The 23,885-nt window shown below is 41.2% G+C and overlaps 2 protein-coding genes across 9 annotated transcripts in view; one reads left to right on the top strand and one right to left on the bottom strand.

Moving 5' to 3' along the window:
• The window catches only part of RIOX2 (ribosomal oxygenase 2), a 31,254-nt gene extending 7,892 nt beyond the window's left edge, over window positions 1-23,362 (top strand). For 2 of the 8 annotated variants that reach the window (XM_030939957.1, XM_030939951.1), the window contains exons 3-10: window positions 3,201-3,320; window positions 5,771-5,899; window positions 10,762-10,865; window positions 14,375-14,477; window positions 15,253-15,421; window positions 17,779-17,867; window positions 19,308-19,397; window positions 19,852-23,362. In XM_030939957.1, the coding sequence (XP_030795817.1) occupies window positions 3,201-3,320; window positions 5,771-5,899; window positions 10,762-10,865; window positions 14,375-14,477; window positions 15,253-15,421; window positions 17,779-17,867; window positions 19,308-19,397; window positions 19,852-20,010 (963 nt within the window). In that variant the 3' untranslated portion in view covers window positions 20,011-23,362. Of the gene's footprint in view, window positions 1-3,200; window positions 3,321-5,770; window positions 5,900-10,761; window positions 10,866-14,374; window positions 14,478-15,249; window positions 15,486-17,778; window positions 17,868-19,307; window positions 19,398-19,851 lie in introns of all 8 variants that reach the window. The other 6 variants (XM_030939940.1, XM_030939933.1, XM_010353744.2 and 3 more) reach the window with 4 other exon arrangements.
• The window catches only part of CRYBG3 (crystallin beta-gamma domain containing 3), a 127,728-nt gene continuing 124,048 nt past the window's right edge, over window positions 20,206-23,885 (bottom strand). Inside the window, exons 21-22 of the mRNA XM_010358778.2 lie at window positions 22,743-22,902; window positions 20,206-21,958 (exon numbers count right to left, since the gene is read on the bottom strand). Of these exons, the coding sequence (XP_010357080.2) occupies window positions 21,870-21,958; window positions 22,743-22,902 (249 nt within the window). The 3' untranslated portion in view covers window positions 20,206-21,869. The remainder of the gene's footprint in view (window positions 21,959-22,742; window positions 22,903-23,885) is intronic.

The following is a 23,885-nucleotide window of genomic DNA, read 5'->3' as shown; positions in this document are numbered from 1 at the left end:
CATATATTAAAAGTTCTGGTGAGAGGAATTATCACAATTATTTGCATTTTGCTTAGCAGACTAGACTTTAAAAGTAATTTCATATATTTAAACTTTTGAACTTTCTAACAGGCATTTGAAATAGGGCAGCTTTTGTTCCATTTTCTTTTTTTCTCTTTCTCTCTTTTTTTTTTTTTTTTTGAGACAGAGTCTTGCCCTGTCACCCAGGCTGGAGTGCAATGGTGCAATCTCAGCTCACTGCAACCTCCGCCTCCTGGGTTCAAGCAATTCTCCTGCCTCAGCCTCCTGAGTGGCTGGGATTACAGGTGTGTGCCACCACACCCGACTAATTGTGTTTTTTTTTTTTTTTTTTAATAGAGATGGGGTTTCACCATGTTGGCCAGGCTGGCCTCGAACTCCTGACCTTATGATCCACCTGCCTTGGCCTCCCAAAATGCTGGGATTATAGGTATGAGCCACTGCACCTGGCTGTGGACTCCATTTTCTGTGTGAGAAAAACTGGAGTTCACAGATGTGACCTTTCCATAGCTATTCCAAGCTGATAAGGGTTTCTGACTTCAAATTTAAGGCATTTTCCTACCATACTTTGAAAGACGTAAATTGAAATTTAGTAGGTCTTTTTGTATGTTTGCTTTTGCCTTTCTTTAGGCATATACGTGGGCTTCTATTTTAGCCATGGCCTTGAGTTTTGATCCTGAGGGGTAGGTCAGTGGAGAGGGGAGGTCACAGCCAGCCAGGAGAGAGACCTCCGCCTTCTCCCTTTCATTGTTCTAGGTCCTCCTTGGACTCGCCGGATATCGAGCCCTGTGGTAAAGGAGAAGACAGGTTTCAGGAGCCTTGTTTGTGCTTGAGTCAATGTTAGTAAAGCAATATGGCTTGTATACTGCTTTGCAATTTAAATAGGATTTGTGATAAGTTGTTTTATGCTCTTCGCCACAGTGTTTGAGTGGGACTGGTAATATCGTTATCTTAAAGATAAACAACTGAAGTCACCTTGCTTGTAATTGTAACTTGAACCAAGGTGGTTTGGCTCCAGATCTCTTCTAGTAGGCCACGGTTGGCAGATTCAGAGGCTAAAGGTCCTGGTGAAATAGAAAAATTGTGCCATTGATAGCATTTTCAGTAACCTTTAAGAGGACCAGAGATGGATTCATCAGTTACAGACCCTGATAGTTGGGTCGGGAACCATAGAATCACCTGTACGGTTCCGAAAGGCCTCTCGCACCATCAGAGAGACAGAGAGAAGCCTGGTTTTCTGGTGGTTCCAGTTACTATATAAAAATAATCGCAGAACCAGGTCCTGTTGGCCTTTCCCTGAAATAAATTAGGCCCTTTTGGAGCTCTGTTAACTCTTTGGAGCTATTCAGATGATATTCATTTATTTTTTCTGTGTTAAGTAGAAACTCTGAGATCTATAAATAGAGACGCCCAGTAGTCTGTATAAAGATGTCCTTGGCTAAGTCCATGGCTCACATCTGTAATCCTAGCACTTTGGGAGGCCAGAGTAGGAGGATAACTTGAATCCAAGAGTTTGACACCAGTCTGGGCAGCAAAGTGAGACCACCATCTCTACAAAAAGAGAAAAAAAAAAGAAAAAAATGAGCTGGGCAAGGTGGCATGCACCTGCAGTCCCAGCTGCTTGGGAGGCTGAGATGTGAGGATCATTTAAGTCTGGGATGTCGAGGCTGCAGTGAACTGTGATTGTAATCACACCACTGCACTTCAGCCTGAGTGACAAAGCAGACTGTGTCTTAAAAAAGTCTTTTTTCGTATTGACCCAGTTCTTCCCAGTTCTTTCTCACTTGATGTTTTTAATACAGTGGATTCTTTTTCACTCCTGTGGTAGAAGGGACTCCCAAGCTGTGGTCATCGGTTTGCTCAGCAAATATTTAAATGTGTTGTCATGCAGTCTGTGTGCCAGGCACTGTACATTCATATGTTTAAAACTTCAGTCTCTTTAGTGTCCTGTGTGATTTGTCTTTTCTTAAATTATCTGAAAGGTGTGGACTCTGGAGCCTGCTGCCTGCATTTGAATCCTGGCTCCATCGTGTACTAGTTGCATGTTCTCAGGCCTCTGTTTCCTCATCTGTAAACTGCAGGTAATGATAGTACCCTCTCTAAACTGAAAGTAATGATAGTACTCTCTTGATGAGGCAGGGTTATTGTGAGGGTTGCATAATTAATATGTGTAAAGCACTTGGAGACAGTGCCTGGCACATAGCAAGTGCTAATATCTACATGGCCTAATTGCCCCCTACTCTCTTCTCGTCAGCCTTGGTAAAATCAGACTTCTTTCTCTTTCATGGGAATATATGGCCCATCGCTAGGCCCCTCAGTCTGATGTCTGCTCTAAAGAGTTGATAGTAGAGAGAGGGAACATTACCCAGCCTGTTATTCCTTCTCTGTCTGTACCTTCTTCCTATGTTATCATTTCTGTTCCCATTGCTTTAAATATCCAGTTTATGTAGGCAATTCCCAAGTGTAAATCTACAGTCCTTCGTTTCTGCCAGAACTTCAGACCGACTTAAAGACATCTCCATGTAGGGGGTCTTAGCATCCCAAACTTAACATTCCTAATATAAAACTCCTTTTTTTTTTTTGTCCTGAAAACTTGTTTTTTGTAAGTTTTTTGCATCTCATTACATGGAAAGAGGAACTGATTGCCCACGTCAAAAACCCAGGGGTATTTTTTTTTAACTCCTCTCCTTTACATTGAGTCTGTCAGCAAGTCCTGTCTGTCCTGCTTCTAGAGTGCATCCCACTCTTCTATTTCCCTCCATGCCTTTCTTACCACCCCGGTCACTTCTCGCTTGAGCTGCTGCCTGAGAAGCTTCCTCACGAGTCTCTCTGATTTCCACTCTTTTCTACAGTGCATTCTTCACACAATAACCAGGGTGAGCTTTCAAAAATGTAAACTGGATTGTGTCCTTCCTTGCTTAAAAGCCTTCCGGACTCCCAGTTGCCCACCTTGTCAGTCTCCCCTTTATCTGTTCACATCTGTTGCATGGTGTTTCTGCACTGGAATGGAAGATTTTTGAGGGCACAGGTATTGGCTGTATCATTGCATAATTCCCAGTATCTGGTATATAATAGTTGCGCAGTAAAGACTTCCTAAGTGAACAAGAGCATGCTCTTACTCTTATTTCTAATACATTTTTCACCACACCCCCCCACCCTTTTTTTTCCTTTTTTTTGTAAAGGATGAGCTTTGGAGGATCCAGGAGAAGCTGGAATGTTACTTTGGCTCCTTGGTTGGCTCGAATGTGTACATAACTCCCGCAGGATCTCAGGGCCTACCGCCCCATTATGATGATGTCGAGGTAAGAGAGGGAGAAAATTGCCCCATGCTGGGAAGAATGAGTTGTTGAGAGCCTGGTTTAGTAGAGTTGTCAGGGTGAGTTCACATTATTCTCTAAGGCTCTTAGGTCTGTATTCACTCTTTCTGTGCAGTGTCTGGAGATATTGATTTCATCAAAATGTTGGGCCAAAGTAAATCCCACTAAACTGGTTTCCCATTCTGTCTCAAAGGAAGACATTGTTTCCAACCTTACTAATTTAAAGAGTCACACATTCCTTTGAAACAAGTATTTATTGAATTTATTTACAGAAAGGTGTGCTTGGCTTTTCCTTTAATTTCACAAAGTATGGTCTTTAATAAGGTGAGGTCACAATCCTTCATCTGCTTTCATTTTGTTCTTTTTCAGTAGCTGCCAAAAATATGTATATATTTTCCATTTGTGGAAATCTTGGGGCAGCTTGAATGAGGGTCATGGTTTCACTTAAGCATTGGCATCTTGACAAGTGTTGATTTCACTCTGATGTGGCTGCCAAACAAATATAACTCTTTGGCTGATGTGGCTGCCAAACAAATTTAACTCTTTGGCTTATGTATTCCATAGTTTTATTTTTCTCCTCATATAAGGTGTAAACACAGAGTTATTAGTAAAAAGTCCCCTTTTTTCTCCTGTGGTAGCAATTTGACATCAATACATTTTCCCAAAATGTTATTTTTAATGTTTTTAATAGAATATTAAAATATCTTTGACTGATTAAAGAATAAAAAATGCTAAGTTTTCCTGTCTGCCCAGGCCCTTTCAACATTCAGGATTTAGACATTCAGTAATATCTGAAGCTTGGCTTTTCCATCAGAGATTATGGGCTTTCAGCTGTCTGATAGAAGATTTAAAGGAATGAGATAGTGGAATATAAAGAACTCAGCGAGGCTCTAAGAAAGTGAAAAGAATGAATATCAAGTGTCAGGATTCATGATTCCCTGTTTTTAAAAATAAAACCCGGTAGTGGCAACTTTCGTTTAGCTGTGGAATGACATGCATTCCTCATCTTTCATTTTTATTTTTTATCGGAAACTTGTACCGTTGACCCTTGAGCAGAGTGGGGGTTAGTGCCGCCAACAACACCTTGTGCAGTCTGAAATCTGCTTGTAACTTTTGACTCCCCCGAAATTTAACTACTAGTAGCCTACCATTGCCTAGATATCTTACTGATAGCATAAACTGGTTAACACTTACTTTGTATGTTATATGTGTTGTATACTTTATTCTTCAATAAAGTAATCTGGAGAAAAGTTACTAAGAAAATTGTAAGAAAGAGAAAATATATTTCTAGTACTGTATCAGTACTGTAAGTTTACATCATTTGTTTACAAGCTGAATTGTCCATCTGAAACGGTGGGCAGCCACAGCTGCAGGCCTTAGTCTACAGTACACATCAAGCAATTTAACTTTTTCTTGTAATGTTACAACTTTTTTCTGCTTCTTGGGAGTACTTGGAATAGCCATAGTGGCACTTCATATGGGTCCCATGGTATTATTCAAGGCTTAAGGTGTTGCACTCAACATGATGAAAAATACACAAGAACTGTTGAGAGATCACTTTTTACTGTGATACACAATTCACTGGAGAGAGGAACGGTTCATGTGGAGATAATTAGCATCACACTTGAGCTCATGGCAATAGCAACAGGAGGTAGTACAAAATTATTACAGTAGTACAATATGTACTAAAGTTAATTTTATTCAGCTGTTCCACATTGCATTTTTAAGTTCATTTATGTTTCTTGACTGCAAATGGTGACATGTATGGTCTGGAAGTATTTGTATGGGTAAGTTTTGATAAATTTTAACCTTTTGTAATAGATTTGTGAATATGGTAGTAGATGATAGACTAATATCTATGTATGTTTTTATATTGGATGCATTTATGACATTCTTAATTCTTTTGATAGTTTTCATGTTTTTCAAATTGTTGCAAATCTCCCCCAAATTTTCCAATATATTTATTGAAAAAAATCAGCATATAAGCAGACCTGCACGGTTCATCCCCATGCCGTCAGGCCAGGTGCAGTGGCTCACACCTGTAATCACTTTGGGAGGCCAAAGCAAGAGGATTGTTTAAAGCCAGGAGTTCAAGACCAGCCTGGGCAACAAAGTGACACCCTATCTCTACAAAAAATGATAAATTAGTTGGATGCTGTGCTGTATGCCAGCTTCCCAGCTATGCAGGAAGCTAGGGCAAGAGGATTGTTGAGCCCAGGAGTTTGAGAGGCTGCAGTGAGCTGTAATTGTGACACTGCACTCCAGCCTGGCCAGCAGAGTGAGACTGTCTCTAACAACAACAACAAAAAAACCTGTGTTGTTCAAGGTTCACCTATATATTTGCCTAAGCCCTTAGAGGGCTAATATTCCAGAAGCACTTTGTATGTGACTTGTCAGGAAGCTCTCTGATGCTCCTGGGCCTTGTGGGTCTCTAGGTTTTCATTCTGCAGCTGGAGGGAGAGAAACACTGGCGCCTCTACCACCCCACTGTGCCCCTGGCACGAGAATACAGCGTGGAGGCCGAGGAAAGGATCGGCAGGCCGGTGCATGAGTTTATGCTGAAGGTATGTGATGACCATTGTGGGCACCTCATTGTTGGAGCCATTGTGGTTTTCTCTGTTGCTAAGACAAGTTCAGGCTCAAGGTTTAGAGTTTGTGTGATGGTCCCCATGGGAATGTATCCCTGGGTCTCAGGGCAGGGTGGCTCTCATTGCCGTCAGCCAGCACATGCAATTTCTGAAGGAGTCTTGGTGGTTTGCGCTTGGAGACGTGAGTTAAGGAAGTATTAAGTTCATTTCCCAAATAACCTGTCTTCATGTGCAGTTCAAGTTCAACAGGAAGAAAGAGAATTCAGTGAACCATTTACTGCTCTAAAGGAAAAATGGAAGCTCTGGCCTTGGTCAGCTTCTGCACATCTAAGACAGTGGTCAGCACAGGGCTGGAAGTTGCTTAGGCAGAGGATAGCCAGGGATCCCATAGTTTTTTTTTTGTTGCGAAAATTCCAGTGTGACTCATTTTCATCCTGGTTTTATGGCACACTATCTCTGTAGCCCCTGCATACAGTTACCAGAACAGTAGTAATCAGGAAAGCTCTTGAGGATTCCTTCTCCGGGGATTTGGGTGGCTTGATCATGTGCAGGTTCCTTGGCATCTTGCTGCTGAGAAAATCTGTCTTTGAGCAGTTAACATGGAAGGGAACATAGCCAGTCCCTAGCAGGAGAAGTTGTTGAGGAAAAGAATGTTAGAGGGATAGTAGTTCCATGATTCAACTTTATACTCTTTTCTTAAAACATGTGACTTAATTTCCTTTAGCATAAAACAATAGTTATTTTAAACCATTCCAAAGATTCTGCCAACCTGACACATTTGCATATACTTATTGTTTTTCTTGTGTCTCTAAGTTATAATTAGTCTGTTTCTTACTCAGTGCCTTGTGTGTTTCTTGATTTCAGAATCCTTCCCTACCTCCCAGTAACTAAGGGAAACAATCTTGCTTTTTAGGATGGGTACCTATATTATAGGATACTTCAATAAATAAACAACAGTAAAGGTAGCCTTACTGGGTTTTTTAATGCTTTGAGTCAGTGGTCATCAAACTGTGGCTCATGGGCCAGAAAATCTGGCCTATTGCCTGTTTTTGTCAAGAGTTTATTGGAACACAGCCACACCCATTCCTTAATGTACTGTGTTCACTCAGCACCAGCAGAGCGGACTAGTTGCCACAGAGATCACATGGCCTGCAAACCAAAAACATTTCCATTTGGCTCTTCACAGAGTTTGCCAGCTTCTGCTTTTGTTGCACCATGTTTACATAGATTCATGGTTGGTTATCTTTAAAGACTAAGCCATCAATAGTCTGGAGGTCAGGGCTGAGTTACTCAGGCTAATGACCTGGCTACTTGCTCTGCCCGAGAAGGTCAGGCTTCATAGTGGCCTCTAAGTGTAAAGGGTGTGGATTCTTTGTATTGTTGCCATGCCCATTAAACACTCAGTGAACACAGAGTCCATTAAGAGATGCCCTGAGTCTCCTGGACGGAGAAAGACCATGTTGTGCAGTGTTGTTCAACTGTGTATGTGCATGTGAGGTTTTTTATTTTTATTTTTTATTTTATTATTTTTTTTTATTTTTTAGACAGAGTCTCGCCCTGTCACCCAGGCTGGAGGGCAATAGTGCAATTTTGGCTCACTGCAACCTCCACCTCCCGGGTTCAAGCGATTCTCCTGCCTCAGCCTCCCGACTAGCTGGGATTACAGGTGCCCACCACCACGCCCGGCTACTTTTTTGTATCTTTAGTAGAGACAGGGTTTCACCATGTTGGCCAGGATGGTCCCAAACTCCTGACCTGGTGATGCACCTGCCTCAGCCTCCCAAAGTGCTGGGATTACAGGCGTGAGCCACCATACCCAGCCACCGCATCATGCCCACATTTGAGCTTTTAACCAGTGGGCCTCTTCAGGCAAAACCTTGTGTCAATGCCCAAAGATGAAATAGGCTTAGTGGCTGTGGTTGAGGGATGGGCATGGGAGGGTGACAGTGGGGGTCTTGGAGCCCTTATCTGCTTCTTGTCCCTACAACAGTGGCAGCCCGTGCAGTTCATCTGCAGACCCAGACTCCCAGGATGAGAGCACCCCTGTGATGGAAACACCACTCTGTGGCTCAGGGATCTGACAGATCTGAGTTTGAATTCAGCTGCTGTCACTTATTAGCTGTATGTCCTTGGTCAAGTTATTTATCCAAGTCTCAGTTTCCTCTTTATTAAAATGGAGATCATGATATTTACCTTGTAGGCTATGAGGATTGAAAAATTTTATTTTGCTGCCTCCTTTACAATAAAAATCTTTAGGTGGGGTGCGGTGGCTCACGCCTGTAATCCCAGCACTTTGGGAGGCCGAGGCGGGTGGATCACCTGAGGTCAGGAGTTCGAGACCAGCCTGACCAACAGGGAGAAACCCCGTCTCTACTGAAAATACAAAATTAGCTGGGCGTGGTGGCTCATGCCTGTCATCCCAGCTACTCAGGAGGCTGAGGCAGGAGAATCATTTGAACCCAGGAGGTGGAAGTTGCAGTGACCGAGATTGCGCCATTGCACTCCAGCATGGGCAACAAGAACGAAACTCTGTCTCAAAAAAAAAAAAAAAAAAAAGAATCTTTAGAGGCAATATCTATATGTCTGTCTTGTTTTCTCGTTGCTTCTTGTCAAATTACCACTAAATCATTGGTTTAAACAACATAAATTCATTATCTTATGCTTCTGGAGGTCAGGAGTCCAAAAGGGGTCTCTGTAGGGTTGCTGTAGTGCATTCCTTCAGGAGACTGTAGAGGAGAATGTTTACTTGTCTTTTCCAGCCAGGAGGGTGGGGCAAATGTGTATGAAATCAATGAAATATACAGTCATGTGCCACTTGACATTTTAGTCAACAACAGACATATGTGACAGTTGTCCCATGAGGTTATAATGAAGCTGAAAAATTCCTATCACCTAGTGTTATCGTAGCCATTGTAAAATGTTGTAGTGTGGGCCGGGCGCGGTGGCTCAAGCCTGTAATCCCAGCACTTTGGGAGGCCGAGACGGGCGGATCACGAGGTCAGGAGATCGAGACCATCCTGGCTAACACGGTGAAACCCCGTCTCTACTAAAAAATACAAAAAACTAGCCGGGTGACGAGGCGGGCGCCTGTAGTCCCAGCTACTCGGGAGGCTGAGGCAGGAGAATGGCGTAAGCCCGGGAGGCGGAGCTTGCAGTGAGCTGAGAACCGGCCACTGCACTCCAGCCTGGGCAGCAGAGCAAGACTCCATCTCAGAAAAAAAAAAAAAAAAAAAAAGTTGTAGTGTGACGCATTACTCACGTGTTTGTAGTGATGCTGCTGTAAACAACCCTACTTCTTTGCTAGTCATATGAAAGTGTACAGTGGGGTCGTAGGTTCTCCCATTCACTTACTATCACTGACGGGCTCACCCAGAGTATGTAGATGTACCATTTTTTATTGTTTATACTGTATTTTTACTTGTCCACGTTTAGATATATTTAAGTACACAAACATCATTGTGTTAGTTTTCTATAGTATTCAGTACAGTCACGTGCTGTATAGGTTTGGAGCCTAGGAGCAGTAGGCTGTACCATGTAGTCTTGGTAGTACCCTATACTACCTAGATTTGTAAGTACACTTTGATGTTTGCACAGTGACAAACCACTTTTCTCAGAACATAACCCCATTGTTAAGTGACGTGTGACTGTATACATAAGAGTCTCACTCAGGCTGGCACAGAGACACTCAGTAAACGATAGTTATAATTATCAGTAAAGCATTTACTTGAAGTACTGTCAGTTTGTTGTCATTCAGGGAAAATTTGCAACCAAGATAGCTCTTATGAATATATATCATGATATATTCCTCTTGCTTAAAGCTCGTATTTCTTGAGCTCTTTCTCCAGGAATCATGGTCTTAACCATTGCACTAGACTGACTCTTGTAGTTGCAGAGAGAAGATGCGCTGCCCTCAAGATTCCCTCTTTTCTCTGTAGGTAGCTGCTGTATGGAATGTTTTGGCCTGAGTGGGATTAGGAAGGAGGTAGCTCAGGGAAGGAGTAATTTTGGGGAGAATGTTTTGGTCCACTCACTTGGAATAGGGTAGAGGAGGCTCAGCTGCCTAGGAAAATGATGAATCTTTGATTACATCTGATTTTTCAGTTCAAATAAGGATTGTATAGTTTTTTAATTCATCCCAACATTCATTGAGCCTGTGTTGAGTGCTAGGTGCTTTGCTAGGGTAGGCTCTGAGAAAGACAAGATGGTAAGATACAGACCCTGCACCTGGAAATACTCAAAAATTATCAGGAAGTGGGAGACTGGCAGATCAAATCATGTAATCCAATCACATGCCTGTCATTGCCCTAAGAGCTTGGAAGCAGCACCTCTAACCCTCAGAATAATCCTGTAAGTTTTGGGGCTATGAACCTCCATTTTACAGATAAAGAAACTGAGACTTTGGGCAGGTAATTGCCAGATCATCAGCCAGTAAGTGGCAGTGTCTATGTGACTCTAAATTAAAGCTCCTACTCTTAACCACTGAAGCATGCAAGAGGGAGGAAGCAGGCTTCCCAGGCACAGGGTGTTACTATCCTTGATCCCTATATCAGGACAGGGTAGTCTCAGGTGAGTCTAGTCTCAGCTTGAGAATGAAAAGATAGTTCCTTCAGGCACTGAGAGCCTCTCGTGGATTGTGGTTAACAGTGACAGGCTCATGGACTCAGAGAAGCTAGACTAGCTGCACATGACATGAGCCCAGCATATCCACTGCATCTTGAGGTCGTGGTTTCTCGAATGGCGAACTGAGACTCAAAGCCCATATTTATCTCCCTGAAATAAAGAGGACTGAGAAGGAATACTTAACTAACTTCTCTCCCCTTTCCTATTCCTTCCTTTAGCCGGGTGATTTGTTGTACTTTCCCAGAGGAACCATTCATCAAGCGGATACTCCTGCGGGGCTGGCCCACTCGACTCACGTGACCATCAGCACCTACCAGAACAAGTAAACACTGCCTGCCGGCTGCACATGCTAGGACAGCGCTGAGTCCTGGCCCACAGCAGCCACGTTCAGGAGGGACATGAGGGAGTTGGCCCCTACCTCCTATGCAGACCCCAGGGTTTCTGTGTCCTTGGCTGACTTCCACATTCCTCTGATGTCCCATGTATGTGACTGGCCCCTCTGGACTTGCCCCTGGGGACATCATGAACCTGACTCTATGTAGGACATGGGGCGTTGCCCAAATAGAGAGTCCTATAGTTTGGAAAGAAAGAGACGAGCTGTGAGTACATCAGTGTGTTAGTGATGCCAGGCTGGACTCGTACTCTCTCTTTTTTTTAATATAAAATATATAGAACATAAAATATACCATTTTTAACCATTTTAAAGCATATATAGTTTGACATTAATTACAGCCACAGTCTTGTGCAACCATCACCACTGTTCGTTTCTAAAGCATTTTTATGCCAACAGAAACTCTGTACCCATTGAAATCTGTTGGTCTCTTTTGAGGGTTTCTGTTTTTACAGTCCAGGAAGTTAAAGTCGGACAGGCAGTCTGGAACAGCAGGAACTAAAGTGCATGTGCTGACAGCAGTTCCAATTAAAATCATGTTTCATTTCAGCTAGTACCTCTTCACTGGGTGGCAGTGCTGTGTGAGTTATATCCAAAAGCAGCAACCTTGCTGGTCCAAATCATATTTAAAATACTAATCATGGCCAGGCATGGTGGCTCACTCCTGTAATCCCAGCACTTTGGGAGGCCGAGGTGGGTGGATCGCTTGAGGTCAGAAGTTTGAGACCAGCCTGGCCAACATGGTGAAACCCCATCTCTACAAAAAAAAAACATACAAATAATAGCCAGGTGTGGTGGTGTGCACCTGTAATCCCAGCTACTCTGGAGGCTGAGGCAGGAGAATCACTTGAACACAGGAGGTGGAGGTTGCAGTGAACCAAATCTCACCACTGCACTCCAGCCTGGGCGACAGAGTGACACTTTGTCTCAGGGAAAAAAAAAACACTAGTCATGAGTTAATGTGTTAAGCAGATATGTACTAGACATTGTGTTTGTTGCTGGGAATGCAAAGATTGTATTGAAGGGACTTTGAGAGAGCTTATACTTTGGAAGTGGTTGTAGAAGAGATGGTGTGATAAATTCTATTGTAGGTTTGCGGAGGAGACTCTTGGAGCTTAGAGGAATGCATTTAGCTAAGTAGGGGCGTTAGAGAAGGCTTCAGAAATAACACCAGTGCTGAGTGAGTCTTTAAGGATGAGTAAGTAGGGGTGGGTCAGCAGATCAGAGTAGGAGCGGACATTCTAGGTCCAAGGGATGGCAAGTCCCCTCCTACCTTCAAGGCCAGAACTTGCAAAACAAGTTAGTAAGCATACCTCTGCTTCTTCATCAGACTTCAGTGTGAATTTCACCTCTACATTTAAAAGACTTACTGGAGGAACTAGCTGAGGTCTGGCCCTAGTTTAGTGCTACCTTTCCCACAAGTAGAAAGCCCAAGCTTGTATTAGGCTTCCATTTTGAAAAATGCCCTCATCACTGTGGCTAGGTAGGTTCCTTGCATCTTAAGGGACAGAAAGTCACCAAAGCCAGCTCAAGAAGCACAGGGTCACTTGAAGGGAGTGAGTCCTAGAAACTATAGAAGGGCCAGGCCACGGAGAGGCTGGAATCAGAAGTCCATTCTGGATTCAGCAGTTCTGGACCACATAGTTTGGCCCTTTGAACATCGTGCATCTGCTGGGGTCCCATCATTCATGTTTCTCAGCTGCTCCTTTTCTGTAATTCTCTTTTCCATTTCTCTTGCTGCTACCAACTGGTTTGCTAGCAACTGGTATTTTCTCTCTTCTATTCCTTCTGTAGCTTCTGTTTACTCATAACATGAAGCCATCACCAGTTGGTGCTCTGACCTCCCTCTATCTCATTGATCCTATTAGCTTTTGCTCCTGACTCACTCTCTGTTTCCCAGTCCCAAGAGTGAAGAACTGGCCGGCTGCCCCTGGGTCCTATGCATTTCTTCTCCATTCAGCTGGGGCTGGAGAAGAGCTTCCTAAGTTACAGAAGTTGCCTGCCTAGGGTCGTGGGTGGGTACCATGATCAATGTGTCCAGGCTGGATTTTGACCTGTGTCTTGGTCAGTGATGCTGGAGCTAGAATGAGAAGATGTGACTTGCAGGCCATTGCTCCCCAGAAATAATCCTGTGCTTTGAGCCTAATGCTTCTTCAGGTACCATGGAAAGGTGAATATTTGGGGCCTCTTCCTAACACCTCTCAAGGTAGCATTGTTGGAGTGTTTGGGAGTCTGCTGTATGTCGTTGATTTGGTTGTTTTACCAAAGTGAACCCTTAAAGAGATATTCCTAAATTGTGGGAAGTCCCAATATCTATTCCGAATATTCTTAGAAGAGCACTATTTAACTTCTACTAAATTCCTCCACGAGCTGTTGCTGTATGACTTCCACCTACAAAACCCTGCAAAGGAAGCACACATTTTATGTGCTGAGAGATCTGCATATGCCCTCCAGGTTGAGACTCACTAACAGATGCAGGGTTGGATATAACATTAAGTCACAAAGCAATGAGGCTGCCAGGTAGTAGACGTCTTGGGAAAAGTGTCTCTCATGTGGCTTTTGTCCTCCTTTGCAACTTTTCTGGGAGGGAAGCATAACAGTGTTAATTTTGCTTACTGAGTGAGAAGTAAAAGTCATACTGTGAATTTCCATTTTCCACTGTCCGGCAATTGGAAATCTGCTGGTGACACAGGAAAATTTTAAATTGCTAAGAAATGTTTAAAGAGAGCATCCCACAGAGTGCGTTTCTGACACCGGCACACACTTAGGAATGAGCCAATTCCAGATACCCCAGAGAAAGCAAAGGTAATTGAATAGGGATGCTTGTCCCTAGATGTTATTTTTAGTCACTGGCTTCTATCCCCTGGTAAAACCACTGCTAGACATAATTATTTTGGAATTATTGATGGTAGATATTTTATTCAGGAATAGCATCCCTTGTTGTCTGTGACAAGGAAAATGCAACATACAACTGTTCAAATAATTACACAATCCAGAGATCTTGCTGTTACCCCAAATTTCTGTTGTATTTATTGCACATAAAATTTGGTTTTAGGTCCTATAATGACTGTTTAAATTTCCTACAAATCTCCTCTCACAGACACTTTTGTTAAAAATTTGGTCTGTTGAACTTCCTGTTTTATGGAAGTCTATGGTTGATTTTCTGAGAGCTTTTAAGAGAAATCAGTATTGAAGCCTAGCTTCCCACTTTTAATTTTGCAAGTGAGTGTCTGGAATGGGGAGGGAGGACACAGGGTGGTTGATGAAGGTCTTAGATTTCCATGCTGAGTGATGTCCAATTAATGGAACTCAAAATGCCTGGACAGGGAAGCCGTAATCCAATTTGTAGCTTTTGACTTTACTAGCAATAACTATTTTATGTATATTTCGTATGTGCTCACTGTTTTGGCTTTTTTTCCCCCCCTTGGTGCATATCCTAGTTCATGGGGAGATTTCCTTTTGGATACCATCTCGGGGCTTGTATTTGATACTGCAAAGGAAGACGTGGAATTACGGGCCGGCATACCCAGGCAGCTGCTCCTGGTAAGGAGTAAAGGCAAGCTAGGAATGAAAGATGGTAGCTGCAGCCCAGGCCAGCTGCAGTCCTACCATAAGGACCCCAGGATACTTCTTCCCACATGAGCCAGGCTTGTCTACTGTGCTGCACTGCTGAGCTGTGTGATTTGCAGAATGAGTGGAGTGCCGTGTGTTACGTGGTGATCCAGAGAATTGTGATGTTGTACAGACAGCTCTGTATTTCACAGTGGCAGTAGCAGGCAGTGTGAAAATGTTGGTTGAGTAAATGAATAATACGGCCAGGAGAACTGTAGATTTAGCACACATCAGATTACTAGTTAAGAGAGACTCACTGTACTAGAGATCCTGGCCTCAGTGTATTTGTTGGCCTCCTGTTCTTTTATTACCTTTTGAAACAGGGGTGTTATTTGATTAGTTTTGAGATGAGTGGATTAGAGCCGAGTTGAGCAAAGGTTGCTTTCTCTGTCTGAAGCATTCATCTTAGGACAGTGACCTGCTTTCCAAAAGGCAAAGCTCAGACTGTACCATTTTCCCAAGGATCTCTATTTCTAGACAAAATTCTGAAAATTTTTTGCAAACAATAGGCAGCTTAGAATTAACAGTGTTTATAAGGAAATGATGATATATTCTTAGGGGCTCAGGTTGTCCCTTCCCCTTTGGAATGACATGGATTAATGTCCATCCCGGGTGGCTGGCAGTTTTGCAGTCTACTGTGGAGACTGAGCTGGGCAGTAAGTTCTGCTGGCATCTGGGCCAGGACTCACTTCTGTGTTCCTAGCAGGTGGAATCCACAACTGTTGCAACAAGACGATTAAGTGGCTTCCTGAGGATGCTTGCGGACCGGCTGGAGGGCACCAAAGAACTGCTTTCCTCAGACATGAAGAAAGATTTTATTATGCACAGACTCCCCCCTTACTCTGCGGGAGATGGGGCAGAGCTGTCAACACCAGGTGGAGCTTGCTGTTTTCTTCTGGGTGGTCAGAGGCTAATGCAGGATGTTTGCGGTTTTTCTGGGTAGGCTCCTCTTTGAACAGATGGAAAGTTTGAAGTGCTTTCATGTTAATGTGGACCTACATCCATCCTTAGTGTATATGGTCAGACGAGATGTGCTGCACTCAACCTTTAGTAACCTACATCTTAGAAGTCATTTGGAAAGAACTTGTATCCCAGCCTGATGGGAAATAAGAGCCCTGTCCTTTTGGGTGGGAAATATGTATATTTATAGGTACTCTGGTATTCATAGCCTTCAGGAAGTTTTAAAAATTTGAACATCGAAATAATCTTGTTGGAATTAAGTCAGGGATGGGTTGTCTTTGTGTTGCTTAAAGGAATACGTGAGGCTGGGTAATTTATATAGAAAAGTTTATTTGGCTCATGGTCTGCAGGCTGTACAAGAAGCATGGTGCTGGTATCTGCATTTGGAGAAAACCTCAGGCCACTCACAGTGGAAGGAGAAAGGGAGCGGCATTTGCAGAACACATGGTGAGAGGGGAAGCAAGAGCGAGGATAAGTGCCAGGCTCTTTTTAACACCAGCTGTCATGGGAACTAACGGAACAAGAACTCACCGCCCCCAACCCTAGGGAATTAATCTATTCATGAGGGATCTGCTCCCTGCAATGTGACCCAAACACCTCCCCTTAGGCTGCACCTCCATACTGGGGATCAAATTTGAACATGAGATTTGGATGGGACAAACATCCAAATCATAGCATGGGGAAAATGGGTGCCATCAGCCAGTGAGATTCAAGAAATGTCCAAGATTATTGTCAGCCTTCTCCAAGGTACAGGTGCCTAATTTATGACAGATTTAGCCTGCAAATGATATAACATACTTCTAGATGGATGATGTCAATGTCCTATAGCAAAGACCAACAAGAACATACTCCTGAATTCAGACCAAATTGGATGTATTGACTTGGTGCAGTGGGAAGACCACACACCACTGGGGACTGCAGGGCATCTCAGTAAAAGGGTATTAGAAAAGATTTATAGGACTCAGGTATAAGGTGATTTTGGAGAGGATTCAAGGAATAAGGGCTTTGCTCTGGATTGGATGCTGTCAGGAAATGGAAGGGGTTCTATGATTAAGTCTCCTAAATGTTATAGATAGGAGGAGGAATGTATGAGGCTGAAGTTATCAATGGTAAAGCAGAAGTGGTCACTCATTAGGCAGAGTAGGGGGACGTTTGGTCAGTGTTGTGGTTTGGAATATGTTCTTGCCTTGCTTGAGTTTAGACATGAGTACGTATGGAGCGATGGTGTTTTGTCTTGACCTGTCATGGTCACAGAGTGATCTCTGATGTCAGCATTCTGTGGAACTGCCTGTGTTCAACAGGAGAACACCAAGACCTAGCTGTGACTGCCAGGCCAGCTTTTTGGCTGCTGTTCTTTCTCAGGGTTGAGTGAAAAAGAGTATTTCTTACTAACTTTTATAAAACTCTTATTTATGACCAAGAGAGAACCACTGAGATAATCTATAAGGTCCTTTCCAACACTGATTCTGTATACATTTTTATTATAGTCTTTGGAGGAAGCTTAGAATTTGTTTTTGACTGTATCTATTCAAAATAGCAAATGTTTTACAAGCACATGGTTTAATCTGTAGCAGAACAGTTTGCTTATGCACCAGCTTATGGCCCAGACTACTTCAGTGTTTTCCTTAGCCATTATATTGAATAAAGTGATGATCCCTCACAACTCTTTCCCCACACAGATGACCCTGTAAGGCTAGTCTGTTTTTATTGGGTATTGTTCCACTAAGTTAAATCCAATTTGGAAAAAAATTTTTTTTTCTGTGGACTTTATTAGATGGCTTTTATAGGATACTATGCTTGACTTACATAAACTGAATAATTGACCAGGGTCACACACCTAATAATTGGTGGAATAGTGCAATTTTGAACTCAGGTCGTCCTTCCAGAGTCCACATGTTGAGCAAGAAGCCTGTAGAGGATAGAAACTGGAGGAGTGAGTGTTCTGTGCAAAAAGCACCACAGCCTTATGTGCTGTGATACTTACATGTGTGTACTTCGATGGTATTATTTTTGTCTATTTATTGTACTTATAAACTTACATTGTTATTTATCTAATTCTATGTCTGTCTTCACTGTAAGAATGAGCTCCATAATGATGTGAACTATAATATCAGTACAATGTTGGGGTAAGCAAATTCTTCAGTTGGAGTGTATGCCATGTTTGGATTTACCTGGAAATTGTTAGTAAATGTGTTTCCTATGTCTGTAAGCAAGTTTGAATCTGCCTGTTTCCTTTTTTGAAGGTCGGCTTTCTCTCTTTGGGGTTTTCTAGGTGGAAAGTTACCGAGGTTGGACAGCGTAGTGAGACTGCAGTTTAAAGACCACATTGTCCTCACAGTACTGCCAGATCAGGATCAATCTGTGAGTATCCAAGAGGGAGGAGATTTCCTCTCTTCTCAGGGTGTTTTTCATCAGAGGTTATCAAATTAACCACTGGTCTCTGCCCATCTTTAGGAATCCACCTGCATTCAATTTAATGCCATTTCTTCAGGTCAGATGATGACCAAATCTAACAGTTCCAATTCCATATTTTCCTGCCCTCATCCTCACAGAACATTCCTTCATTCCCTTTATGTGGTGATTGATGTCTAGTCTTTGCTTCCCATCCTACTTCAGGCCTTACTGTTCCTGCTTGGACAGCCACAGACCTCATTCATGAGTTTCCCAGCCCCAGTCCTCCACACGTGCACATCTGTCTCTCTATGTGGTTTTGTGGATATTGCATCTCCTTAAACTCTATCCTGTAGATTATGGAGAACAAAGTGTATATTCTGTAACTTTGCTTCCTAGCCCAGTGATTCCCCAAACTGGCTAACTGATCATGGAGTCGATTGGAAAGCTTTTTAAAATTATAAATTCCTGAGTTTCATCTGGTCTTGGAGCCTTTGGATTTATGTTTTCATAGAGCTCCCTGTACAGTCCTAAGAACAATCTCATACCATATGGCCTTTCCCCATTCCTCCTAATCAGCTCTCTGAGGAACTATCCTATGAATGATCAAGGGGGATAAGAGGGGTTCTCAACATGTCTCAATAACCAGATTTTCCAGCCGTCAGGGCCAGACTTGGAATGCTCAGTTTTTTAAATCATACCTGCACTGTCTTTTTGGAATCAAAAGTACACATTCCTACATCCCTGTCTAAAAAAAAAAAATAGTGATTCTGATAACCAGTCAGTTTGAGACATTGTACGCTAGGCTAAGATTTTTTTGCCCTTATCTAAGAGGTGACAAAGAATGACTAAAGGCTGTAGAAGAGACGATAAACTGCACTGTGTAAGATGGGGGATGAAAGGAGATAGGGACCATGTGGGAGGGTACTGTAATTGAAATAGAGTTTTTTATAGATCACACAGCTGGTATTTCTCAGGAGTTAATGACTTCATGATGTTCATAAATTGTCAGTGTATACCTAGGAATGTCAGATTTTTTTGATTCCAAAAAGACAGTGCAGGTATGATTTTAAAAACTGAGCATTTCATTGATAAGTTGATACATAAATCATTGCTTTTTCATTAAATCCTGAAGATGCTCTTCCAGGTAGCACTCCAGCTGTTTTATCTTTAACTTATTGCCACATACAAATAGTAACCTGTGGTGACTAATGAAGTGTAGACATTGTGTGGATGCACACACCCATCACTTTTTGCCAAAAGGATTCTTTACAGTATTCAATAAATTTCACTTGAGCACCAAGGCTTTTAAGATTTTTCTTGATGTTGACCTATTGGAAAACCTTTCTAGCACTGACATCCTCAGTGTTGTGTTGTTGATGGCCTAATACATTTATTTTTTTCCCAAAGGATGAAGCTCAAGAAAAGATGGTGTACATCTATCATTCCTTAAAGAATAGGAGAGAGACACACATGATGGGGAATGAGGAGGAAACAGAGGTTTGTTCCAACTGAAAACATATGCCTATCCTGTGCCTTGGGTGGTGGTTGGGAAGAATTTATTATTTTTGATTTATAGGTAATATGCTTTTTATGGCTGCACTGTGGACTTACCATTTTGCACTACTCACAGAGCTCCTTCATGGGGATGATTAAGTCAGACATTTCGGTGATACATGCACACCAGTTTTAAAGCTTACTAGCTGGGACCTGTAGCCTTATAGGAATGGTATAATGTAAAGCATTTCAAATTACTAATATCACTTACTACATAAATTAGGATGCCTTTTATATAGAAGTTGGCATCTTTTATGTTATCTAATTATAGCCTATCTAAAATACTCGTGAAGGGTATCAAAAATAATGTATTGAGAATAAATTTACAGGAAAAATGCCACTTCAGTGACATAAGTAGTATACATATATTTTGACTAATTAATGTATCCTTTTTCAGTCTCATGGACTTCGCTTTCCTTTGTCACATTTGGATGCACTGAAGCAAATTTGGAACAGTTCCACTATTTCTGTCAAGGACCTGAAACTTACTACAGACGAGGAAAGGGAAAGCCTGGTATTATCCCTCTGGACAGAATGTTTGATTCAAGTAGTCTAGTGCCTTTGCAGAATCAAATGCCTACTATTTTATATGCGCATATTAAAAGAAAAGCAAAGACCTGAGCCAAGGAGAGGATGAATTCAAGTTTCCTTACCTGTGTATCTACTAACATGAGACCTCCCTATTACAGGTGGTCATTTGGCCAAATGTACTAACAGGGGCACATGAAAGAACAGCAAATTGCCAAGTGTCTCAGAAAATGAAAAAACATATTTTGACAAGTTTATTTAATCCAGTGTGATAGAAAAGGCACAGTTCCAATGTATCATTTAGAATTGAATGTCATTAACCTGGCTTTGTTCTTTGGAAGAAACAACTTCTTTAAAGAGCTGCTTTGGCTCTAGAAAAATTTCAAACAGTTAAAATAAGAAAAAATTTTAAATTGTTTTTTTACAATGAAAATATACATACCTTTGTGTATAGACAAGCCCATGCCCACTAAAAGTTATCCTGTAACATAAATTTTATTAAATAATACTCCCCCACAATGAGAGGCACGCAACACCTATGGACAAAAGGGAGTTACAGAGGCTGCTTAAAAGATGGAGAAAAGCCTGAAATTGAGGGAGGAAAAAACCCAGTATTTACATAGAAAAACTAAGTCTATAAAAAATACTCAAAATAGTGGGTCTTCGAGTTTAAAATACTCACTGTTATTTTACATTCTAAAGTGCATATAGGTTGATATTTTTAAAAATATCACCCGAGAATTTAATCTTTAAAAAAATAGAGCATTTTTCTGCTTTCTGGCAAAAGTTGGGGATAAAAGGAAAAGTTGTCTTAATGTAAGTCTCAATCCCATTCAGCAGGAAAAAATGCTTGTGAATTGTGCAGTAAAAGGTGGTAATGACTACTGGAAGCCAAGTCAGAGGTGATTTCCTGCCTGATTTTACTTAAATAAAAGTTACTTACCATGGGAGTGAAGAACTGAGGCTTCTATTATTTAGTAGAGAAATCAACTCCACATTTACTTAAAAAGATGGTAAGGTCAAGGTTCAAATGCTACTTTGTTTTAATTTGGACATTTGAAATTTCTCTTTACTTGAGGCAAAAAAAAAAAAAAAAAAATTAATGCCGCTCCTTAAATGTAGGATGAAGTGTCAGCATGGAGACAGGTAACCACTGTTGTAGAGTCTTGTCACCTAAAGGGATGTCTTGGTTAACATGTAAGAGTGCAAGTTTGGTCATAGGTTATTTGTACTGTTTTAGTTTGAAGGACCGAGGAAACAATAGCTACAGAAAATACTTTACTACTTGTGCCTTATTCCTAACAAAGCTGAGGTCCCTGCCTGGGGTTAGTTACAAGTAAAAATAAATACTTATGAGGTGTGTTATAAAACTCTCAGTATAGAAACCTTAAAGTTTATCTAGGAAAGTTTAATATATTTTCAGATGTTGCTAAAAAATTACTCATCTGTTTGCAAAAGTATGACTTGACCTATAGAAATCTGTTTCCTTATGCTTTGTACTCATACAAGCATCTAGGTAGGATATTAATAAATAATACAGGATAACAGCATCACCAGTGTCTAATAACAGGCCATAAGGAATAGGATTCACGTTTGGTGGAGAGGAGAGAAAATAAACACTTCAGGAAACTTGCTCACCACAGCTGGAGATCAGGAATAGAACCTTTGCCAGACATCATAATATTTTCTTTATAGGAACACTGAGTAATGGCAAGAATATTTTGAGCTTTTCCATGGTTAAGAGCGATAGCCTCAGAGGTTGGAGAGAATGTTCATTCTGCTCAGTGATCCAGGAGTGTGAGGATAGTAGCTTCCTTTCCATGTCCACGAGACAATGACAGATGTGAGTTTCCTCCTTCTTCCCTCTTTCTAGGGATGTTGATTCTCTCACAATATTTCAATGTCCCATTTCTGTGTTTCTTCTCCCTCCAGGGGCTGATTTACAATTACATGAGTCTTGTCACAATAATTTCCTCCTAAAATAGAAATTCCAAAAGCAAAGATTATTTGTTCAGGCAGGTGCTTAGCAATTGCACAATTTTCACAAGCTTCTGTTCAGCTCACCATTTCAGTGGATTAATGTGTCATTTACAAAGAAGTCTGAAATGGGAAGCTGAGTCTGAACAGGCTTAGCCATTATTCACCTCAAATTGGACCTTATTATGACTCAAATTGAAATACTAAAAGGTATAATACATGATTGTATAAGCGGCATGCCTTAACAATGTGATTCTTTAGAACAGAGTGCTCTGAGAGAACTCTGGCTGAATGTCAGGTACTGTGTTTTTGTTCCTACACCAACAAAACTGACTAACCCAATTAAAGCAACAGCCATGAATAACACTGGTCCTGACCTTGCTGAATTCAAAAACAAGGTTAATTGAGACCTGCCATAAATTAGAGCTGAGTGTTCGAAGGACCATGGCAATTCCTGGCAAAAAGCTGGAGATGTTTCTAAGAAACAGATGACATTCATGGGTTTATGGTGCTTCAAATTTAGAACTGTTCTGAGTTCATGTCGCAAATGCAAATGCAAGTTTTACAACTGTACTAACGAACAAAAATCCTAAGCTTTGTTGTTTGGCTTTTTCTGCTAATTGTTTTGTTTGTATAACTGCCTATCTTGACTTTTTTTCAAGCATAATTTTAAATGACGTAACATTTCTCTTATACATAAGGATGTCCTTTACCCAAAATGAGGAGATGTGGAACTGAAACTAATATCCAGGGACCCAACATTGGGTATCATTAAAGGCCCACCTTTAACATCGAGGACAAGTTGATCACTGAGATAAGAGCTGATGGTTCCATTTTTATTCAGTCTCCACTTCTGCCTGAATTGCCCATGTTCAGTCCATAGAGCTACTTTAGCTCCAGGTGTGTCCCGGCCACCAATCACATCAAGACATGTATCACTGGCCTAAAAGGGTTAAGAAATGATTAATTGGCAGTACTGTGTTTGCTAAAGTTGAATTAGGTCCCTTTTCTCTTAGGTAAACAAATCATAGACATGAAGTATATATGTCTTGTCTAAAAAAAATACTATATAGTATAATTTCAGTAAGCCTTTTTTAATGTCTTCTTTATGGCTGTGGGTAGGAGATGGTACAGAAATAAACCAACTGAAATAGAGGTACTTGTTTTTAATAGGATGTCTACATCTGACACAGATGTTCAATAAAGATTTGCTGAATTGGAATTAAATGTTAAATCCCTGTTTGCTTAAAATGTATTATGCTGAGCTTGGTTTTCTTACGAAAACATTGCATGATGGGCTAAAGATATCCAGACAATAATTACTTTTAAATGTTTTTCATTTTTGAAGCATGAGAAAAAGTAGATAATCCATTGGTGATACAATAAAACACAGTTTGAATGTTTTATAACTAGTGTTCTATTCCCAATGCATTAAACAGAATGGGAGGGTCATAGAAAAGAACAACCCTAAATTTTATTTTCTAAGCTTCTTCCAATAACAGCTTTCTTTTTCTACTGCTTCTTTGTATACTTTGAAAGTGAAAGGGTTTCAACCTATTTAGAATCACAGAGATAGTTGATTTTATCTGGGCCATCAAGTAAGGAACATCTTGCAAAAGCACATTGTCCAACTTAGATCTGGTGACTTATACCATTGGTTGTAAAAAATCACTTAAAAAATCACTTAGGTATATCCATAGTATGTGATAACCTTTGTGTTTACTTAAAAATTGAAACTGGATTTTCTAGATCAAAAAGTTAAGTCAATTTTATGTAAATGTTTTAGTAATATATGGCAGTATTTTTGTAATCAACACCTGTTTCTAAGAAATGCACTGTTTTATCATGCCAGTTGATTTGACAAGATTCTAGTTTTCAAAACAAAAAACTGAGGCCAGAAAGTGGTGTACTGTATCAGTGGGATTG

The sequence above is a fragment of the Rhinopithecus roxellana genome, chromosome 1, assembly GCF_007565055.1.
Source record: "Rhinopithecus roxellana isolate Shanxi Qingling chromosome 1, ASM756505v1, whole genome shotgun sequence".
Lineage (NCBI taxonomy): Eukaryota > Metazoa > Chordata > Mammalia > Primates > Cercopithecidae > Rhinopithecus > Rhinopithecus roxellana.
Note: the sequence above shows the minus strand (reverse complement) of the source record. Positions and strands in the feature narration are given on the sequence as shown.